A 19,184-nucleotide genomic window follows, 5' to 3' on the forward strand; every position below is an offset into this window, starting at 1 on the left:
GGTTGACTGACTAACAGACTGTGAGGTAAGGCACATTCTGTATCTCCAGTGGATGAGACTTAAAAAGTCTCCTGTAACTCTCTTTTAAACATTATATTAAAGCTTTAAGAAAGAATTGTGTACTGCATTATGCACGCTTCACACTTCATTCTGCATACTTTTTTTTGTCATGTGTGATACGTAGCAATGTTTTCATGGACATGAAAGGAGTTGTAAACAAACGGCACAGTGATGCTGTTTCTTTTCCTGTGAAATTTCTCAGCAACTCAATTGAAATATTTTCACGCTCCACTGCATATGCTTCTGTGCTGCACTTCATGCCAATCTAATGACTGGATTTGCATTGGTTCTCCTGCAAGATAATAGCCCATTTATGTCCTTTTTTCAAACTCAATATTAGCTCTAACATACCTTAGGATTGGAGTTGTTTTTCTTTCTCTCACATTTCTTTTCAAATAATTTGAACCTGAAGTTAAGCACAAGGACCCCTGGCATTGGCTTTGGCTTCATCCAGATGCATCCATACTCTGTGCCCTGTGTTTTTACCCTGATGTATAAATCTTTGCCTTGCACACAGATAGTTAAACAAAATGAATAAATAAATAAATTTAAAAAAAAATCAATTAAAAAAAAAAAATATATATATATCAGTATGATATATATATATCATACTGAAGTTGCTGAAAAGGTTGTTTCAGGTAATAACACAGTATTTTGCTGTGTGCCTCATGCTTCACGGCTTAGAAGCTGATCAAACTTTATTCGACCAGTTTCTCTATAACTGTCAGCCAACATGTTTGCCTTTCCATGCAGCTGAGGACTGGTGAGCAGATGCCAACAGTCTGAAACAACTTTGTATGTCAGCTTTTACAATGTTAGAACATTCCTGTCTATTTTCATTTCACAGTCAAAGGGTCCATATTAGGAAGTGAAGGACTGTGTTTGCTTTGAGAAATAAGTCTTCTTCAGAAGTTAATAAAAGCCAACATACACTAAGCTACACTTTAAAGTTCTTTGCTGACATGTAACTCAACAAATGTGTTGCTTTTTTAAATTTCTTTTTTGAAGAGGGACTGTTCTTTAATACCACAAAGTTAGGCCATGATGGAGTTTGGACCAAGTTAGCGACAGAGAATGACTCTTTTCTTCTTTGGGGAATAAAATCATTACTAATTCCCATATTTGACTTGACTGACTGTATTGAATCTTGCATTGAGCACGACAAACTTTTCCAGCCTCGACAAGCTAAACTGAATTTGCTTGGGGTACTGATAATGCAGTTAATATTTTGCCTGATTGTGGTCCCACTGAATGCTGTTCTGTAGTCTTCCGCTCCTTGCATCTATTCAAACTTGACAAAAAAAGCTTTGTTGCGAGTTATGGCAGCATGTCATGCTCTGATAGCTCTGATAGACCAAACCAGCAAAAGTCCTGCCCCTTCCATATGATTGGCTCAAAGAGCAATTTACACCCCACTACATCTAGACAGGATAGTTCTCAGTGAGAGCAAACATAAAAAAAAAAAGGTGGTAAGTTCTGATCCTCCTTTAGACTTAGAGAAGAGGGTTGGAGGCTCAGCAACTCAGAGTTGGAGACGAGTCACTTAAATCAGCTTTGCAGAGCCTGAATCTCACCAGTGACTGACTAAAAAGTTGGTACTTTCCTTTTTCTGGATGTTTATGACTGGAACCATGAGGAAGGTAAGTCAGAGGGTCACTCTAAACTCATTCTGCGTATCTGTGCCTCTGTTTTTCTACCAAAACAGTGAGTCATCATGTGTTACCAAGCCTCCAGGCAGGGATCTGCTTGAGTACTAGGTTTCGTAGTGTTTTTCCCTACTTGTTTCAACTATGAATAATACTAAAGGGATAAGATGATTAAGTGAGAAAACAGATGGTGATTTCATAATTAAACAGTACCAAAATGGGTGGGTGTGTAGACAAAGCAGATTTTCTCTGTCAAAGGAGTCATTCAGTGCATGCTCTCTAACAATTTCTTAAATGCATGCTTCTAATATTTGATGGATGGTCTTTCCCTTTTTCTTATTATCTTTTCTTGGTTGACATACTTTGTAACAATTACTCGGACTCAGAGCTTCTCTTCAATGTCGAGAGGGGGGAAACACCATGCGGCGCCTGTATTAATAAGTAACTTGCTCTTGTGAGAGGAATGTTAGACATCTTCCCACCACAGCACTGGCTCTGATCACTGGTGTGTCTAACAGATATCGAGCTGTCACCATGGCAACACAATGGGAAGGTCTTTACCACACTTTGGATTGGATTAAGTGAAGGATAAATAAGATTTACTGGAGGAAAAGTCTTTGAGAACTTTTTTTTAGTGAACGATTAAATCAAGTTAGCATCAGTGTATGAGTTGTGGTGATTTAATCAGGTGCATCAGGACACTTGATTCTCCGGTTGAGTTTGGGAAGACGAACTTGGAGGCGCAGTTTCACAAATCGTCCACACGATGTCGCTCTTTGATTGTTTTCTACAACAACTGAACGTGTCTTCTGCTGAATGGCGTCTGGAAACTGCACGAATAAAGCTGATGGATTAAAAAAAGAAGTTTCCCCCCCCCCCCCCCCCCCCCCTCACATTTAAGCTTTTAACACTGTGCTTACTTGGATAGTTTGAAACCCACTGGAACATTTCCATTGGTTGGACCTATGGGTAGCACGTTACAGCTGCATGCTTGGAAAGTCACATTCTGGGAAGTTCCTGTGGTTGTGGAAAGGATACGGTGTTTTCCCACTGATGCCACCTGCCAAGTCGCGGAGAGGAAATGGGAGTTTGGTGCAACTCCTGATGCTGACCAGGGTGACCTGAGCAGCACAAACAGTGAGCCTGCAGAGCTATGAACGATATAAGGATAGGTGAAAAAGAAAAGAAATATAGCAAATAGCCCACAGCAGTTATAATCAGTCAGAGCTACCTCTTCAACATCTGCTGAAGGAGACTTGAGCCTAAACTCATGTTATCACAACTTGTGGCACTGCTGTTCTTCTCTATGTGACGTCATGCTTGACAGATGTGCTTTTCACTTGACTCACCAAGATGTTTAGTAATTAACATGTACTCTATAGTCATGTAAACAACTAGATCGGCAGATGTTAGTCAGGGCTAGGCTCCATTAGGTTAAACTGTGTACTGTCTGCAGCTGCAGATCAGGTAGATCTGACAGTCTAATCAGCTGGTTTGTGCTGCTGCAGCTGTAAATGACATTAGGCCTGCTGAGCTGGCTGCTACAGGAAGCTGCAACCGGCCACACATTGGTCACAGCTATGCTGTGAAGACAGGATTACAGATAAATATGTTAGGTGTCAGCCCCGGGAAAGAAGACAAAGAGCAATCACTCTTTCAGCCTCTGAATAGCCTACATGGTTCAGAGCTATCATTAAGGGTGATAAAAGACCATAACCAAAGGGATTAGCGAGTGCTTGAACAGAAAATTGCCTTCATATCTGAGACACTGTAATTGTTTCATCTCTATATTACCACCTAATCAAATATAACTCCAAATGTTAACTTAGCACCACGGTTCATCTTTTGGGATCAAATCATACAGTTAAATCCTTGTCTCACACTTATCTGTTCACACCCAGGATGTTGTATCTTGATTTTTACTTCTTTCCTTGACTTTTCTTCAAAGTTACATGCATAATGCAGGTTTTGTGATCTGATGTTAGAATTCATATGGGTATTTGAATATCAGATTCATAGCTTTATGTGCTTTTTGTGGTTAGATTCAACTTTACTCATCACCACAAGCAAAGTTAGTAACAGCCCACTAATGTGCTTTTTTTTTTTTTTTTATAATTATTGATGCGTTTCAGTTGGTTTATGTAATACAGCCCAATATGGTTATCAAAATTTATCTATACAATGTTGTCAGGCTCTGAACATAAAACTCGGCACTGCACATATTATATTTGCAACTAGGGAGGGTTTATTTCCTCTTTATTGTCAAAAATATTTATAAACTCACATGGTAATTCAGAATGTTTTTACTGTTGTGAATACTTTATAATAAATGCAAAAGGGAAACGTAGGTAAAAGTCATTTTCATCATCACTGTTATATTTTTTTTTTATGTTGTTTTATTTATTTATTTATTTATTTATTTACATGTCAGTGTAATAGGTTTTCTCACTGATCACCTAATAGTAACTTCTTTCCCAGCTGGTATATAGAGTGTATAGAGAGCAGTAAGGGAATGGCAGCCACATTCCCATGTGTATCTCCCATGCAGCGTGGCTTGCACCCACATAGTTTGTTTGAACTTTAGCTTGCCTCTAATATTTACAGTGTGTACTAGTCTCTGAGAGTGCATTGTCACTTGGGAGACCTGTCTGAATGACAGGAGAATCAAAATAGAGCACAGCAGGGTTGTGAGTGGAAATAGAGGCACATTGTCAGCAGATGGTCCCTCAGTGATTCCCACATCAAAGCCAGCTGCTAGAGGTGGATGTCGCAGATGTAGCCTATAGCAGATGCTGATTGTCCTTCCATTTTTATGAAGAGGATATACTTTTTTCTTTCTTTTTTTTTCTTACAGTCTGTGGAACCATATGGAATTTAGATTTTTCCATGTTAGCAATTTGAAGTGTCTAAGAGGACTGCTCACTGATTCCTCATCTCCTTGTTGGTTGGATACGGAGTGAGTCACAAACCTCACTGTGTCTTGCTGTGCTCTCATCTATGTATGTGTTTTCAGCTTTACCCTTTGAATCCCTGATGTGAGTGCCAAGAAAAGTTCCAATCCACAGCATTGTAGTGCCTGAATCAGTTAGACAGCTACACAAGGAAGACTGAAACTGATCCTGATGCTTTGAATTTCTGAATGGGCAGGGCTGGGAGGACACTGACCTGCCTGTGAGGACGTGGGCTCTGCATGATCCCGTCCCTCCGCCGCGTGTTTTCTGACTTTGACTCCCTCTCTCCAGCACTCTGTTGTCTGCTCTCCCTCTTCTCCCAGCACTGGCCAGAGCTCCTGCTGTAGGTGGAGCTGGCTTTCCTGGAATTGTCGGGCAACTTTTCCTGTTGTGCTTGCTACCTCTTGCTCAATCCCTTGCTTAATGACAGCTCTGCTGCAGGATTACTGGTGTACTGAAGAATTTGTGCCATCTGGATGCAAATCTCTACAACATGCTGGAGTTTAGGACTGGTGCATTTGCTATGAATATATTTTTATGATTCAGGCCAGAAGTTTTCCTTCAACAAAAATGTCTCGGCAGTGCAAAGTGGGGCGAAATCCATCGGTGGGTAAAGGAAACTGTGTATGAATGGGACACCTTTCAGGAGTGTGTGATGTACTTGGGTCTGTAATTATTTGCAGTGGCTCTTTGCCACAGGGCTATTTTACAAGCTTTTTGTATATTCAGGATATTTTGTACCATAGGTGATGACATCAGAGGATCAGCCTGTTTGCATTGTGTTTAACAAAGCTCTTTTATCCATGTTGTATTTAGGACAACCTGCTTGAACCAGCTGCCTAACTTGTTTGACTAGACCTGACAAAGCAGGAGAGGGTTGCAGCTTTGGTAAAATGATGTCATGTTGTTAAATAAAAAAAAAAAAAAAGTGATGTTAGAAGTAGTGATGTGGTTCTAGAGACTATATTCTAATGTCAACTTTGAAATAATATTGCTTTAATCTTCATGCTTTTTTTGTTTGGTTAAAGAGTGATAAGGAAGAGGTCATGTTTGATCCAGGAACGTAATTCCCAGTCACCTGCATTTACTGCTTGCAGGGTAAAAGAACAAAACAGCACAAAGGCCCACAGATGCATCACTGTCACAAGAGACAAGTGCAACAATTGCTTCTTGTTTTGTACTGTAGAGTGGGATCACTGAAAGTCTGAAAATTTGAAAAGCACAGAAAGAACAAACCTAGGTCTTTTGCTCAGGGGTAATTGCTGTATCCTCATAACTTCAAAAGACTACTTGTGCCTGACTGTCCTAATAATGAGCTTTTGCCCTCTTCACACGTAATGAGTGGAGGTAGAGAGTTCACACAGAGATAGACGCTGTGAGCCCAGTGTGTCCACTTGCAGCTGGGGTGTCTGACTGACCGGGAACAAAGGCTTAGTGTCTGTGATAGTGTAGAGCCCCAGCCATCTAGCAAGCAGGCCAATAGACTTCTGCTTGGCTGAGTTCTCAACCCTCACCGACCAGCTTGCCTGCAGACTACAGTATAGAGAAGAACACATGCAGACTATTCCTGTGCCAAATTAAAATAAGCTACTGCTACATTCTTCCAGCTCAGCCAAGCAGACCCATAAGAGGCATCTTATGCGTTATATGCAAACACACGTTTTTGCATGAGTGTTCTGTTTGCATGTTTATCATTTTCCATATTGCTTCATATCCATCATTCTCTCACAAATATTTGCATAATATGTATAGACTTTCACATCAAATGAAACTCTGAATAGATGTGAATAATTTTGTTTTTAATGATCAGAAATACTTCATAATGAGTCTCACCATGTCTATTTTATTCAGGCTGTATATGCTTCATGTCTAAAACTACACAATCTGCAAAGTTGAAGCCTTATATATTTGGCGAGACTAATGTTAAATTCTTTAATGATTAATATTAGGAAATCTAACTTTGAACTCATATTTACAACCTCCCACACTTGAACTTCTTTCATTACCGCCATAATTTTCTGATTTCTCTTTGTTATCTTTTCAGATAGCTGTTCAGCTTCCCTGGATTTCGCTGACGATCCTTCTTTGTTTTGCCTGAAGATGGAAACACTGGAGTCAGAGCTGACCTGCCCAATTTGTCTCGAGCTTTTTGAGGACCCACTGCTCTTGCCCTGTGCTCATAGTCTTTGTTTCAACTGTGCCCACCGAATCCTGATCGCTCACTGCACCCCCACTGAGTCTATTCAGTCCATCACCGCCTTCCAGTGTCCAACCTGTCGCTATGTCATCACCCTCAACCAGAGAGGCCTAGAGGGACTGAAACGCAACGTGACCCTGCAGAACATCATTGACCGCTACCAGAAAGCCTCTCTAAGCGGACCGAACTCTCCTAGCGAGACTCGTCGTGAACGAGCTGTCCCCAACACTAAAGCCATGACATCGTCCACTGACCGGGTGCAGTGTCAGTTCTGCGAGCAGGACCCTCCGCTGGACGCTGTGAAGACCTGCGTCACCTGCGAGGTGTCATACTGCGAGGAGTGTCTCAAGGCCACTCATCCAAACAAGAAGCCTTTCACAGGCCACCGTTTGATCGAGCCCTTGCTGGATTCCCATCTGCGAGGGCTCATGTGTCTGGAACATGAGGACGAGAAGGTCAACATGTACTGTGTGACGGATGAACAGTTGATCTGTGCCCTTTGCAAGCTTGTTGGCCGACACCGTGACCACCAAGTAGCGGCCCTCGGTGACCGATTTGACAAACTCAAGGTAAGAAATGATTTATTGCTCAAAGAATAGTTGGAGACTTAGAATGCACGCTTGATCCTTCGAGGTTTCAAATATAATTGCTGCATTTATCAATGTGTTATTAGCATGTCAGGTGCAGAAGCTTATAATGAAAGTGGGCATAATTTTATTATGTATTTTGTACTGTATTTCTGAAAACTCACATAAATCCCAGTTCATCAGCAGATTCTGAACGGCATCAATGTCTTAAAGCAGACACACACAACTAAAGTGTAAGTTTTGGATTTGTGTAGTTTAAGCAGCCTCCATTAATAAGCAACTATTTAAAAAAATATAATGTTATTTATTGGAGCGACTGTTGTGTATCCTCCTCCAGAGGCCAATGACTTATTTAGTGATTAAAAAAAAAACCAAACTGATATAGATCCACCCCAAAATTTAATGGTTTCTCCTTTTGGAAATTTGCCACCTCTCCTTTAAATTGAATTAAATCCAGCCTTGTAGTTTTAACATAATCCTCATGAAAACCAGACCAGCTTTTGCCTTAATGGAGGAATGAGTTGATGATGCTTAATGTTCATATTTAGTTAGTAATCATTCAGGAAGCCGTGCTTCACGATCAGCTTTTCATGGCTAAAAGTGTGAAAGATAAAACTTAAGAAAATGACCTCCTTCCTCAGCTAGATATGACTGTAATATGCTGTGTGTGAGTTGATCTCTGTGTCTTACTTAGCTGGTCTAAAATATCATAGCACCAGGTCCGGAGATGGCTTTCACGGTTTCAGATTACGTAGAGACGCTCACTCTCAGCGCATCAATAAGACATGAGACAATGCTGTTAGCCTGAGTATGAAAAGGTGGCTCTGCTTTGCTTTTACTCTAAATTTGAACGAGCTGCCAAAGAAATTTTGCTACCACCCCCCTTCCAAGTGTTTTATCATAACTTCATGACCATCATTTTCTGTTCTTTTATGAAGCATCATACCATGAAGCCTATAAACAGCAATAAGCTAATTGTAAAAGAGGGGTTTAAAAAACACTTTTAGTAAAGATGATCCACTGCATGGCAAAGACTGCATGAAAAAACTAGGTCCTCTTTTTTTTTTTTTCCACCAACACTCACAGTTTTCATGCATGACTCACAAAATGATGGGTTCAAGTATCACAAACAAAACTCAAAACCCTTTTTGTGCCCATTCCTTTTCTACCACAATGCCTGCTGGTCACAGTGGAATTTGGATGCAAACAGTCTTTTTTCAGCATTTTTTGGGGACGTTAGGTCAGAGGACCAGTCTTAACTTTGTTCCTTTGTTTGATCATGCTGTCGATGTGCAGAAATCTCCTGGCCGCTTTCTCAGTGCGGGGCGTGAACGTTCACACCAGGAGGCAGACCAGGTGATCAGTGTTATTTCTTTGATTGTGCAAGCGGGACAGACTTCTTGTACTGACTTAATGTATTAAGTCAAAGAAATCAAACAATATAAGTGAAATAAAAGTGAAATGTGTTCTTAAATAGTCACCTCTGGTTTATAACTGAGTAATGTAGCCTTTGTAGTTATTATAATGTTCAGTTTTCTGAATCTGTTGTGTTATCATTATTCCATTTAATATATCAAGTCAAGTCTTACCACTGCAAAACAACATTCTCCAGATGATTCATGTCATCATGATGATGAGGTTAAGATCAACACAGTCCACTTTATCTTTTGATAGCTTGCTATTATTAACAATATGACAGGTTTTCTCTGATGAATGATATGAACTATTTGCTTATGTTCAGTATTCACATAATAATGTCTTCATGGTGCCTGATATTCCACTTTTTCATGTATTTATCTTTGCATCCTGTTGACCTTACATTACATGCAGTTACTTCCCTTGTTAGAGGTCTCGAGTGAAAGAGGAAATGGCAATTCCCGTCCAAGAGAGAAATTACCTTTTTCATAGAATGCAGGCTTCATGCAGCCAAGCTCCTTTGTGCTTTTAATAGAATATTTAACCTTTTACTCTAACCTTTTATCACAATTTTTTTGAACATCTATATTAGAGATGGGCATTTAGAGAGACAACCAACCACTCATTCGCATACATAGAAAGAATTCAACCTAACATGCATGTTTTTGGACTGTGCTAGAAAGCTGGCTCATGCAGAGAGTACCGATGCATCCATGGGGAGAAAAGGATTGAAACCAGTAATCTCTTGCTGTGAAGCGACAGCGCTAACCACCACAACACCCTGCACCCCAGCAATACAAACATATAGCATCCGAAATGTATTTGAATTTGCCATAAATCTCCCTATCGCTGCAAAACTCTGCAATCACATCCTTTTAAAACATTTTTTTTATGTCCCGGTTTACCAAAATCTCAGCTGACACAAATGAATCTGCGTACCAGTACGTAAACAGACAAAGCTTTTTCCATTAGAAATAACTCCAAACAGCCCTAGACAGCAAGATGTGTCAATCTGAATGATTTGTCTATAAAGCACCTTGTTAGTTGTGACATTAACACTGACCATCTAACAACATATGAAACCAAAAGCACTCTCTAATCCATCAGGGTACAGACAGAGGACATCAGGCAGTCCCGCGTCTTACAGTGGGATGTTGGTGTTAACAAATCCTTTGGGTCCTGTGAGCTGCAGGTCGTTGCTTTTGTCACAGTCTTGTTCTGGTGTATCCTTTGGATGCTCAGTGGATCAGATTGATGTTTTGGGAGTGTTGAGGCTGAGTCAACATCTCAAGATTTCTTTGTGTGTGTGTGTGTGTGTGTGTGTGTGTGTGTGTGTGTGCGTGTGTGTGTGTGTGTTCCCAAGGATTCTTAGCAGCTCAGAACATCTTACTCCTTAGCAGATTTTGCAGTGTACCCATCATCTTGCTACAACAACTTTAGCTTGCCTACAACAATATTTGGTGGGTTGTAAGTAAGTTCCGTGTCAATGCCAGTAATGTTCTTGGTGTCAAGAAGATTAATGCTATTTACGTCTTATCCCTGGGAGGTGTACAGTATGTTAAACAAGATGTATTCTTAATGACAACTCCACCAGCTCATACAGGGAGGAAATGAAGAGCGTGTTGTAATTAATACAGAGTATAAAAACATGATGATGAGCTCTGATTAAGTTAAAGCTCCGACTAAATAAAAACCACAGATAAGTAATTGGACCTGCACTCCTCACAGGATGAAGTGGCTGCTTACGGATTGAATTCCTAATGTTGATACAGGATAAAACCCTTGCTTCTGACAGTGACCTGTTCGGAATCTGACAGGAAGGAAGAACGTCTGGCCAATATAAAGGTGTGGGACCAGAAACATTCCCATGCAAAAGGAAGCTGCTGTTCTTTCCTCTTGTCAGGTTTAAATGATTTTAGGAAAGAGAGCTAATTAGAGAGAGAGTTCGAAACAGGAAGATTAATGTTGCAGAAGGAGCTATATTTTAGGAAAATTGAGAAAACCGGTTCATCAAAATGTTTGGAGAGATTAACTCACTCTGTCTTATGATTCCTCGCTTTTCCATCTGCTCTTTATGGCTTTATTTGTGCCTCTCTTCACATAAATAAACAACAGAAACACTAAGGTCTTTAAACTGCATACATTAGGGTATATTTGAAGTCAGTTTGATTAATATGTTATGCTCCATGCAACCCTTTAAAATGTTGAACTCGCTGCTATCTTCAACACAGCACCTGAAATGGCTTTTATCCCATTCTTTTCAGTATGAATAAAATATATTTATGAGAGCCGTAAAATAAAAACTGTGCTATTTTGGTGTATAGTGACGCACATACCTTATGAAATCACAATGTGAAACACCTAACATGAAAGTGGTCTCGCCACTGTTTGCGTGAAGCTTTGGATCTTTGCTGCATTCTGATATTTGCTTTCAGCTTTGACCGCCTTAAGTTGTGATACTAAGTTAAAAAAAAAAAAAAAACTGAATCATGTTGATGAGTTGAACATTAGATTAATTTCAGAGCTTAATTTTTAAAGCATTTTCCAAAGCAAACAGATTTACCAGCTAAGATGACGTTAAGACATTGTGTATCACGCTAATAAAAACTGAATGCAATGATTTGTAAATCTTTTTAAACCGATATTTATTTGAATACACTGTAAAGACATGATATTTAGGTGGTAAACATCTCTCTGTTGTATTGTATTTCTAAGTACTGTGTTAATTAAAAACAGACTTCGCATAAAAAAAAATTCAGTGAATGAAATTGCAGATTAGAAGAAGTATTTTTTCAGAAAAAGCCCAACTTATTTTATGTAAATGAAACAAAACAGATGTTAAACAGACCCTGTATGCGGTCCACAACTGTTACACACATCTATAAAATATTGTTAATTTTCTTGTGTTTGCTCATGTAAGGTTCTACTAACTGTAGAAACAGCTGCAGTAAACTTGTGAACATGTTGGTTACTATATAGTAACGACTGCATATTTTTAGTCGTATGCTCAAAAGCAACCAGCATGAGGGAAAATAAATCATTAAGAAATCCATCTGTCTGTCTGTCCGTCCATTATTCATTTGTTGATTCAGCTAGTAGAGCAGTCAAGAATAACACTTAAAAAGACATGATATTTGCATTCTTATAACTCATTTTTTATTTCTTTATTCTTTTATTCACCTTTTACTCATTCTTCTCTAGTTTTTTAGCAGTATGTAGTAGAATTTCAGTAGAAATATAAGAGATTTCTTTCCTTTTTCTGATATTCTTCTTAGAGCATCTCAAACGGCTGTATTTTAAGTGCCTGCTCTTTGGGTGTTCAGTGGAATTAAAGTATTTTTCACACATTTATAATTGATAGGAGACTGAATCTGTAATACTTATAATAATAAAGGAAATTTTTCAGCCTCACAGTAAACCATCCTCATGCCACCCAATTACAGAGAGAGATTAAGTTTCAAACATACGCCTTTGATCTCAGTTAGTGATTAACACGGCCAGAGTTTAGTTGTCCAAATCACTGGCAGATGCTCTGTTAAGCTCCATGGCCTCAGCAGGCAGTGTGGTGGGATCTGTGGCGCACCACAGGGAGGACACTGGGGGGCTTCACAGTAATCAGAGCCAAAAAAGTGGACAGTCAGATTTGGTGGCATCCTGTGCTCACTACATTTGGGCATGACATGTCTTTACTATATGTCCCCGTTCACAAACTCAAACTACTTTCAAAGATTTGTTGAGCTGCTTACATTTCGATGGTGGAAAGTGAGTAATTATCTATTCCCTTTTAATTTTGTTTTTGTAGCAAGTCTTGGATTCCAACCTCAATAATCTAATCAAGAGGACCAGTGAGTTGGAAAGCTTGATGGGCAAACTTATCCAAACCTGCCAACACGTAGAGGTGAGGCTCTTGATTTGTCTGCTTCCTTGGCTCTTTACTTCTGACTAGCATTTCATGGACAACTGAAGCATTTTCATCTGAAATAATTGTATCTGACAGGATTGAGATGGTAGTATCTTAAATATATCTACGTATTGTGCATTTTTAAAGCATTTTCTGAGGTAAATGATATGTTACATATTTGCTGCTTGTGTTATGATGCTTTTAACTAATTATTTTATTTGACCATATAGTTTTAAAACACTATGACTTTTCAAAGAATGGAATAATCCAACATTAAAATTCCTTTTTCACGATTTAAGTATCTTTTTAAAAATTTGGCTGAAAGTACAGCTGAGTTAGGGCCACATAGAGAAACCTTTAAGAGTGTCAATTGATTGTTCCTATGTGCTGCCCCACATAACGTGGCAGAATTTTCCTCTAATTGGGATTCCTGCCTCACTCTTTTCTGCTTCTCGTGGAAAATACTACAAAGGTTTCCAACCAGCATGTGTGAAAGTTTGCAGCACAGCAGTCTTAGAAAACAAACGAAGACAAGAAAAACTATTATTTGCTGTCTCTTATCTACAGTATACTTCTGTCCTGTCTAGGTAAATGCATCGCGTCAAGAAAACAAGCTGCTGGAAGAGTGTGACCAGCTGATTAACATCATACAGCAGCGGAGACAAATCATCGCGACCAAGATAAAGGAGGGAAAGGTATTATTTCTCACGCTTTGTATCTATATAACCTTTGTTGGGTTTTTTTTCTTTATCACTTTGTCCGTGTTGGTACCCTTGTGTCCCCGAATCAAACTAGCTGATCTTATTAGTACAGCAGCAATAACAAATTGCAGTTACAGAGTATAAAAAAATGTATCTTCAAAATGTTCCTGCCTAAAGTGAAAGTGTTTTAACGCTGCATTTTCTTCATACATTGAAATATTTCACACACCCTTCCTCAGTTCAACACACACAGGATATGAGAATACTCAAAAAGTGCAATCATTTATAAATGTCATAGAACAGTATTTTATTCACTATAGAACACGGAAAACAAACTGAAACGTGTTACATGTTTAAAAGAAGCTCGCATTGAATTAAATGGCAGCGATACACCTTACATACATGGATCAGGGTCCAGTTTACCACAGTTTTTCTCATCTGACCAAGACTTTGTGTATCTGCTCAATGGCCCTGGTTCACCTCTCTTATATTTTCCATTTCATAAAGTGCTAATTGTTTTCATTTGGTGAAAACATTCGGTGGCTTAAATAATCCCCAAACTGCATTTTGCCTTAACTTACTTGATATACACTATTAGAGATATTTGGGAATCAGGGTTGCAACTGGAATGGCTGTTCCTAGCATCCGACCAGTCCCACAACCTGACCAAATACTGTGTAAATATGACCTAACAAACAGCTCATCGATAGGTTTGAGATGTTTATTTAGTCTTTTAAACTCAGTGTTGACCCAAACAGAGTTTGTATAGTGTTTGATATAAAGACAATTAGGGGAACAATTAGTGCATCAATTTAATCATGCAGGCCATGAAACAGTTATAGCCTAAAAAAAAAAAAGAAAAAAGAAAAAGAAAAAGAAAATTGATTTTTGGTTTAAGGGGAAAATACTGCTCTGGCTGGTTTAGAGACTTCTCTACTTGTTTAATGACGATTGTAGGCACACAGCATAATATATTCACTTTATTGCTTTGTATTGCTTTTGCTCTCAGTAATCTGCTTTTGGATGTGGTGCTGCTGCATCTATATCTATACTATTTCTATACCAGAGATACCTAAGAGGTTCCTGCACAATGACTTATTAATTTACGTCAGGTGAGTTGGAGCAGGGACGCATTGAAAACCTGCAACACTCTGACCCAAGAGGTTCGGATTAGGTAGTCCCTGCTCTATATTACACTTCTGTTCAAATGTACCATGCCCCTTGAATTATTTCCCTTCCTTTTCCCCTGTTAGATGCCCTTAGAGAGGTGGTGGCAAGCTGTGCCATGTTCAGTGACAGACTAAGATCATCCCTGCTTCCTGTGATGGTTCTCTCTGGAGGAAGACTTTTTCCTTCCTCACTTCATGCCTCGTGACAGGTTGTGAGTTTGCTGTCAGCCCCTAAGCCAGTTAAGAGGATGTTGTTACCCTGACAGTGTTATGTGGGGTGTTACCCAAATATACCTCTAATGCAAGTACAGCTGAGTATGACTGAAAAATCTGATTTTCCATATCCCTAGCAGGATTTTCTAACAAGGCAAGGTGAAAGCCAATCCAGCATCTACAGGTTGGCTCTTCTTAATAGATTGGTTATTTACCATGATCTTCATCTATCTCGATACCATATTTTCTGTCCAGGCGGTGAGGCTGAGGAAGTTAGCACAACAGATTGCAGGCTGCAAGCAGTGCATCGAAAGGTCCTCTTCCCTTATCACTCAGGCTGACCAAACCCTCAAGGAGACTGACCATGCTCGCTTCCTTCAGACAGCTAAAAGCATCTGTGAGAGGTAAGGGAGCAGTAAAGGCCTGTCCTTCAACAAAACATGGCTGTTATAGCGGATGAAAATTTCTTCATTTCTTAATTCATGCATTTTATGATCGTAGGGTGTCCATGGCAACAGCATCTTCACAAATCCTTTTACCAGAGATTAACTTGAATGACAGCTTTGATAGTTTTGCTCTGGACTTCACAAGGGAGAAGAAAATGCTTGAAAGCTTAGATTATCTCACAGGTAAGTCAGGTTGGGCATATATATATATATATATATATATATATATATATATATATATATATATATATATATATATATATATATATATATATATATATGAACAACTAAGTATGATCCATCGTCAGAGCCGCTATTTTGTACAAGTTGCTTGTTTTCTTCTATTCCAGGCTTTCTGAATATCATTGTACATTGCAAATACAGTACATGATTATCGAATAACCCTGTAAATCAATACCTAAATACAGACCTACATGTGTTGATGCTTTCTGGAAAATGTGTTTCATTGAAATCATCATAAAATGGACAGAAGTGCAAGAAAAAGCAGACTTCCTTCTCAGCTTCACTGAGCTCACAGTAATGGTATAATCTCCCATTCTCCTCTTACTGAGAGATCCCATATAAAATCCCACTCACCATTTTGTCATCTGGTTGGTCCAATACTCTGTTCCATAGATTTACCATATATGTGTATATGTATATATGTATACTACAAAATGCTACTACTATTTAAAAGTGTCAACATGGAAATAAATACACGTTTTACCTTTTAACTGTGTTAGAGGGTAGCAGAAAAAAATAGCTTGTTTCTGTGGGACGGATTTGCTTTTTTTCTGCAGAGTGAAAAAGGTTTGATCATTTATGCTTAGTTTCTGCCGTGCAGCGAGAATTGAACACTACATGGGGGCTGTAGCTGTAATAGCTGAAGGAACTCCAGCGTGGATTAATTACACTTGCCACCCTGAAACACACAAATGGATGCTGCTATTTTTTCCAGCGCTGCTCTGTACGACTTTCTTTTCTTTTTTTTTTTCAATCTGTCATTTGATGTTGTGTTCAGTCTAAAATTTATTCTGCTTTCATTATACTTGTTTTCAACATCAGACCTTTTCTTTCTTCTTTTTTTTTTTCCTTTTGCAGCACCAAATCCACCGGTAATCCGTGAAGAACTATGTACGGCCTCATATGACACAATCACGGTTCACTGGACATCAGATGATGAATTCTCTGTTGTATCATATGAACTTCAGTACGCCATCTTCACCAGCCAATCTAATGTTGTCAGTAAGTCTGTAATGAGGCTTTCTTATGGGTGCGACATGACGCGACGCTTGTGTCGGAAAACATTGTACTGACTGAGGGATTTGAAAGGGATTTCTCTGAAGGGTTTTAAATTGAGGGCTATGTTGCAATATCCAAACATAATATGGTGTTGCAGCAGCGGGAGGAAAGAGCTCTGTCCTGGCTTTCACGAGTAATGAGATGTTACCAAAATACAATGTTATTTTTGTTTAGTGAAAGAAAGGGCAGAAGGGACAACTGTCAGATTGGATTTGCCTCCAGGTGCACATCATACAAAAGGTTCTATGTTGTTCCTGGATGTAAATGAAATGCACTGCTTGAATTGATCACCCTAATATGGTCACATGCTCAATCAAGCATTTTTATTTTTTGTCTGCCTCAGAGCCAATATTGTACTTGCATGAGTGATGATGAGACACTGTTTGATGAGTCAAAAATAGCAGTGATAGACTGAGACACTCTCACACTTTCTACAAACTTAGCAGGAATGTTTAGGCTACATTGTTCTTTGTTAGTGACTGTGTTCTTGTCGGGGCCGCAGGTTTGTGTAAGTCTGTTGATAGTTGGATGATCGTCCCAAACATCAAGCAAAATCACTACACGGTGCACGGGCTTCAGTGTGGCACCAAGTACATTTTCATAGTGAAGGCCATAAACCAGGCCGGAAACCGCAGCAGTGAACCAGGGAGACTCAAGACGAACAGTATGTCAGCTTTGTTTACTGATGCACATGCTGTTAACTGTCTGAGAGAACTCAACAAATCTGATTTGCTAAAATCTTTTTGTTTGATTTTAAGGCCAGCCATTCAAATTGGACCCAAAGTCTGCTCACCGTAAGCTGAGGGTGTCTCATGACAACCTGACTGTAGAGAGGGATGAGACATCTTCCAAAAAAAGCCACAGCCAAGACCGCTTCTCCAGTCACAGCAGCTATGGTGTCACTGGAAATGTCTACATCGACAGCGGTCGCCATTACTGGGAGGCTCTCATCGGAGGCAGCACGTGGTACATTCATCTATTTGCAGTCATAGTTATTATTTTTGGTACACACACTTATGTATAATATATGGCTAAAAGTCTCGATCTTTTTGTTGCATTTATTTCATGACTTTAATATTTTTTGTACTAACAATAAATGAGTGATTCACTGTCATTTCCAGGTTTGCTGTGGGAATAGCTTACAAATCAGCTCCGAAGCACGAGTGGGTTGGCAAGAACTCAACCTCTTGGGTGCTGTCTCGCTGCAACAACTCGTGGGCGGTGCGACACAACTGTAAAGAGACTCCCATCGAGCCTTCGCCGCACCTGAGGCGACTTGGGGTGTTGTTGGACTACGATTCAGGATCTCTGTCCTTCTATGATGCTGTTGGCTCTCAGCACTTGTACACGTTTGAAATTGACTTTTCTCAGCCAGTCTGCCCTGTGTTCAACGTGTGGAATAGATGTTTGACAATCCTCAGTGGACTGCCCATCCCTGATCACTTAGAGGGGACAGATTGCAATCCCTGAAGACATTTGTGTGGTGTTTCGTTTTTCATCCAAATGGAGCCAACTCTTAAACTGTGACAACCACATTCCTAATGATGGTGGTAAATAAAGGGAAAAAATAACAAAACAGAAAACTGTAGCCGAATGAGATGCAATGGCCTTGGTTAACATTTTGAAACAAAACTGTCAAAATTCATTTGAATTATTTAAAATGTTAATTTCAGGCACTTGTAAATATTTTCCTTGCTTTGCACAGTTATGTTTAGTACTCTGCTGGGTGACTTTAGAGTTTTTGTTTGTAATTTTGAATTCAAGAACAAGGACTCCAGAGTATTTTATTATTATTTTTTTAAAGTTTGTATTGCACACTTTTTCACTCACATTAAAGAGGATGATAAACATTTTAGTACATAAAAAAAAAAAAAAGGAATTTTAACCAACATGTTTCTGGTTACATTGATTTATGGACTATGTTAAATGTCTTGATGATTTTTTTCAAGTCATAGCACTTTGATTAATCAATGGTGTCATAAAATGTACTTCTAATCCCCATCTGACTTAATAAACATGTTTGGTTGCCCTTGTATTTTATGAAAAAGCCACTTAAATAGATACAGTAGCATCACTCAGATTTTGATTTGAACCAATCAGTTTAACATTTTGAAAGTATTAATACCTCTAAATGTTTTGCTGCAGTTTAGGTATAATGTGTCATAGCAATGTTTTCAAAGCTTCACCTCAATTCTCAAATTTAAGTTTCTTTGGCGACGTCTAATAAAAAGTAATGACCTTGTCTGTGTCTGTGTGACCTTCCTCTTTGTTTTCTGATGAACAGCTACAAAATGTCTCACAGAGATGATAATTTTATACAATGCATGGACATTGTTTACACCAATTTATTTTAGATTTTCCCTCTTTGCTTGGACAAGTTTTCACAACACACTTAAAAAAAAAAACCAACCACCCCATAAAGGGAAGTGTCAGTTTTTTTTCTTTGCCGTACAGGACCCTCTCTGACCTCCACTAAACCAAAATACCATCTTTGACAAGATTTACTCTGACATCTCTTTTTGTACCAACGTAATGTGGCTTGAATTCTGCAGCGTCTCCTTTCAACAAAGAAGAAGAGGGTGTGTTTGTGTGTGT

General features: G+C 39.1%; 1 protein-coding gene across 1 annotated transcript; it reads left to right on the top strand.

Moving 5' to 3' along the window:
- Positions 1–1,544: 1,544 nt before the first annotated feature.
- mid1 (midline 1) lies at positions 1,545–18,739 on the top strand. Its single transcript, XM_079253971.1, has 10 exons — positions 1,545–1,700; positions 6,702–7,423; positions 12,660–12,755; positions 13,346–13,453; positions 15,097–15,245; positions 15,343–15,470; positions 16,389–16,532; positions 17,092–17,253; positions 17,348–17,555; positions 17,711–18,739. The coding sequence occupies exons 2-10, from the start codon at positions 6,758–6,760 to the stop codon at positions 18,057–18,059; spliced, it is 2,010 nt and encodes a 669-aa protein (XP_079110097.1). The 5' UTR covers positions 1,545–1,700; positions 6,702–6,757; the 3' UTR covers positions 18,060–18,739.
- Positions 18,740–19,184: the final 445 nt, after the last annotated feature.

This window comes from Telmatherina bonti (assembly GCF_933228915.1).
Source record: "Telmatherina bonti genome assembly, chromosome: 15".
In the NCBI taxonomy this organism is placed as follows: Eukaryota; Metazoa; Chordata; class Actinopteri; order Atheriniformes; family Telmatherinidae; genus Telmatherina; species Telmatherina bonti.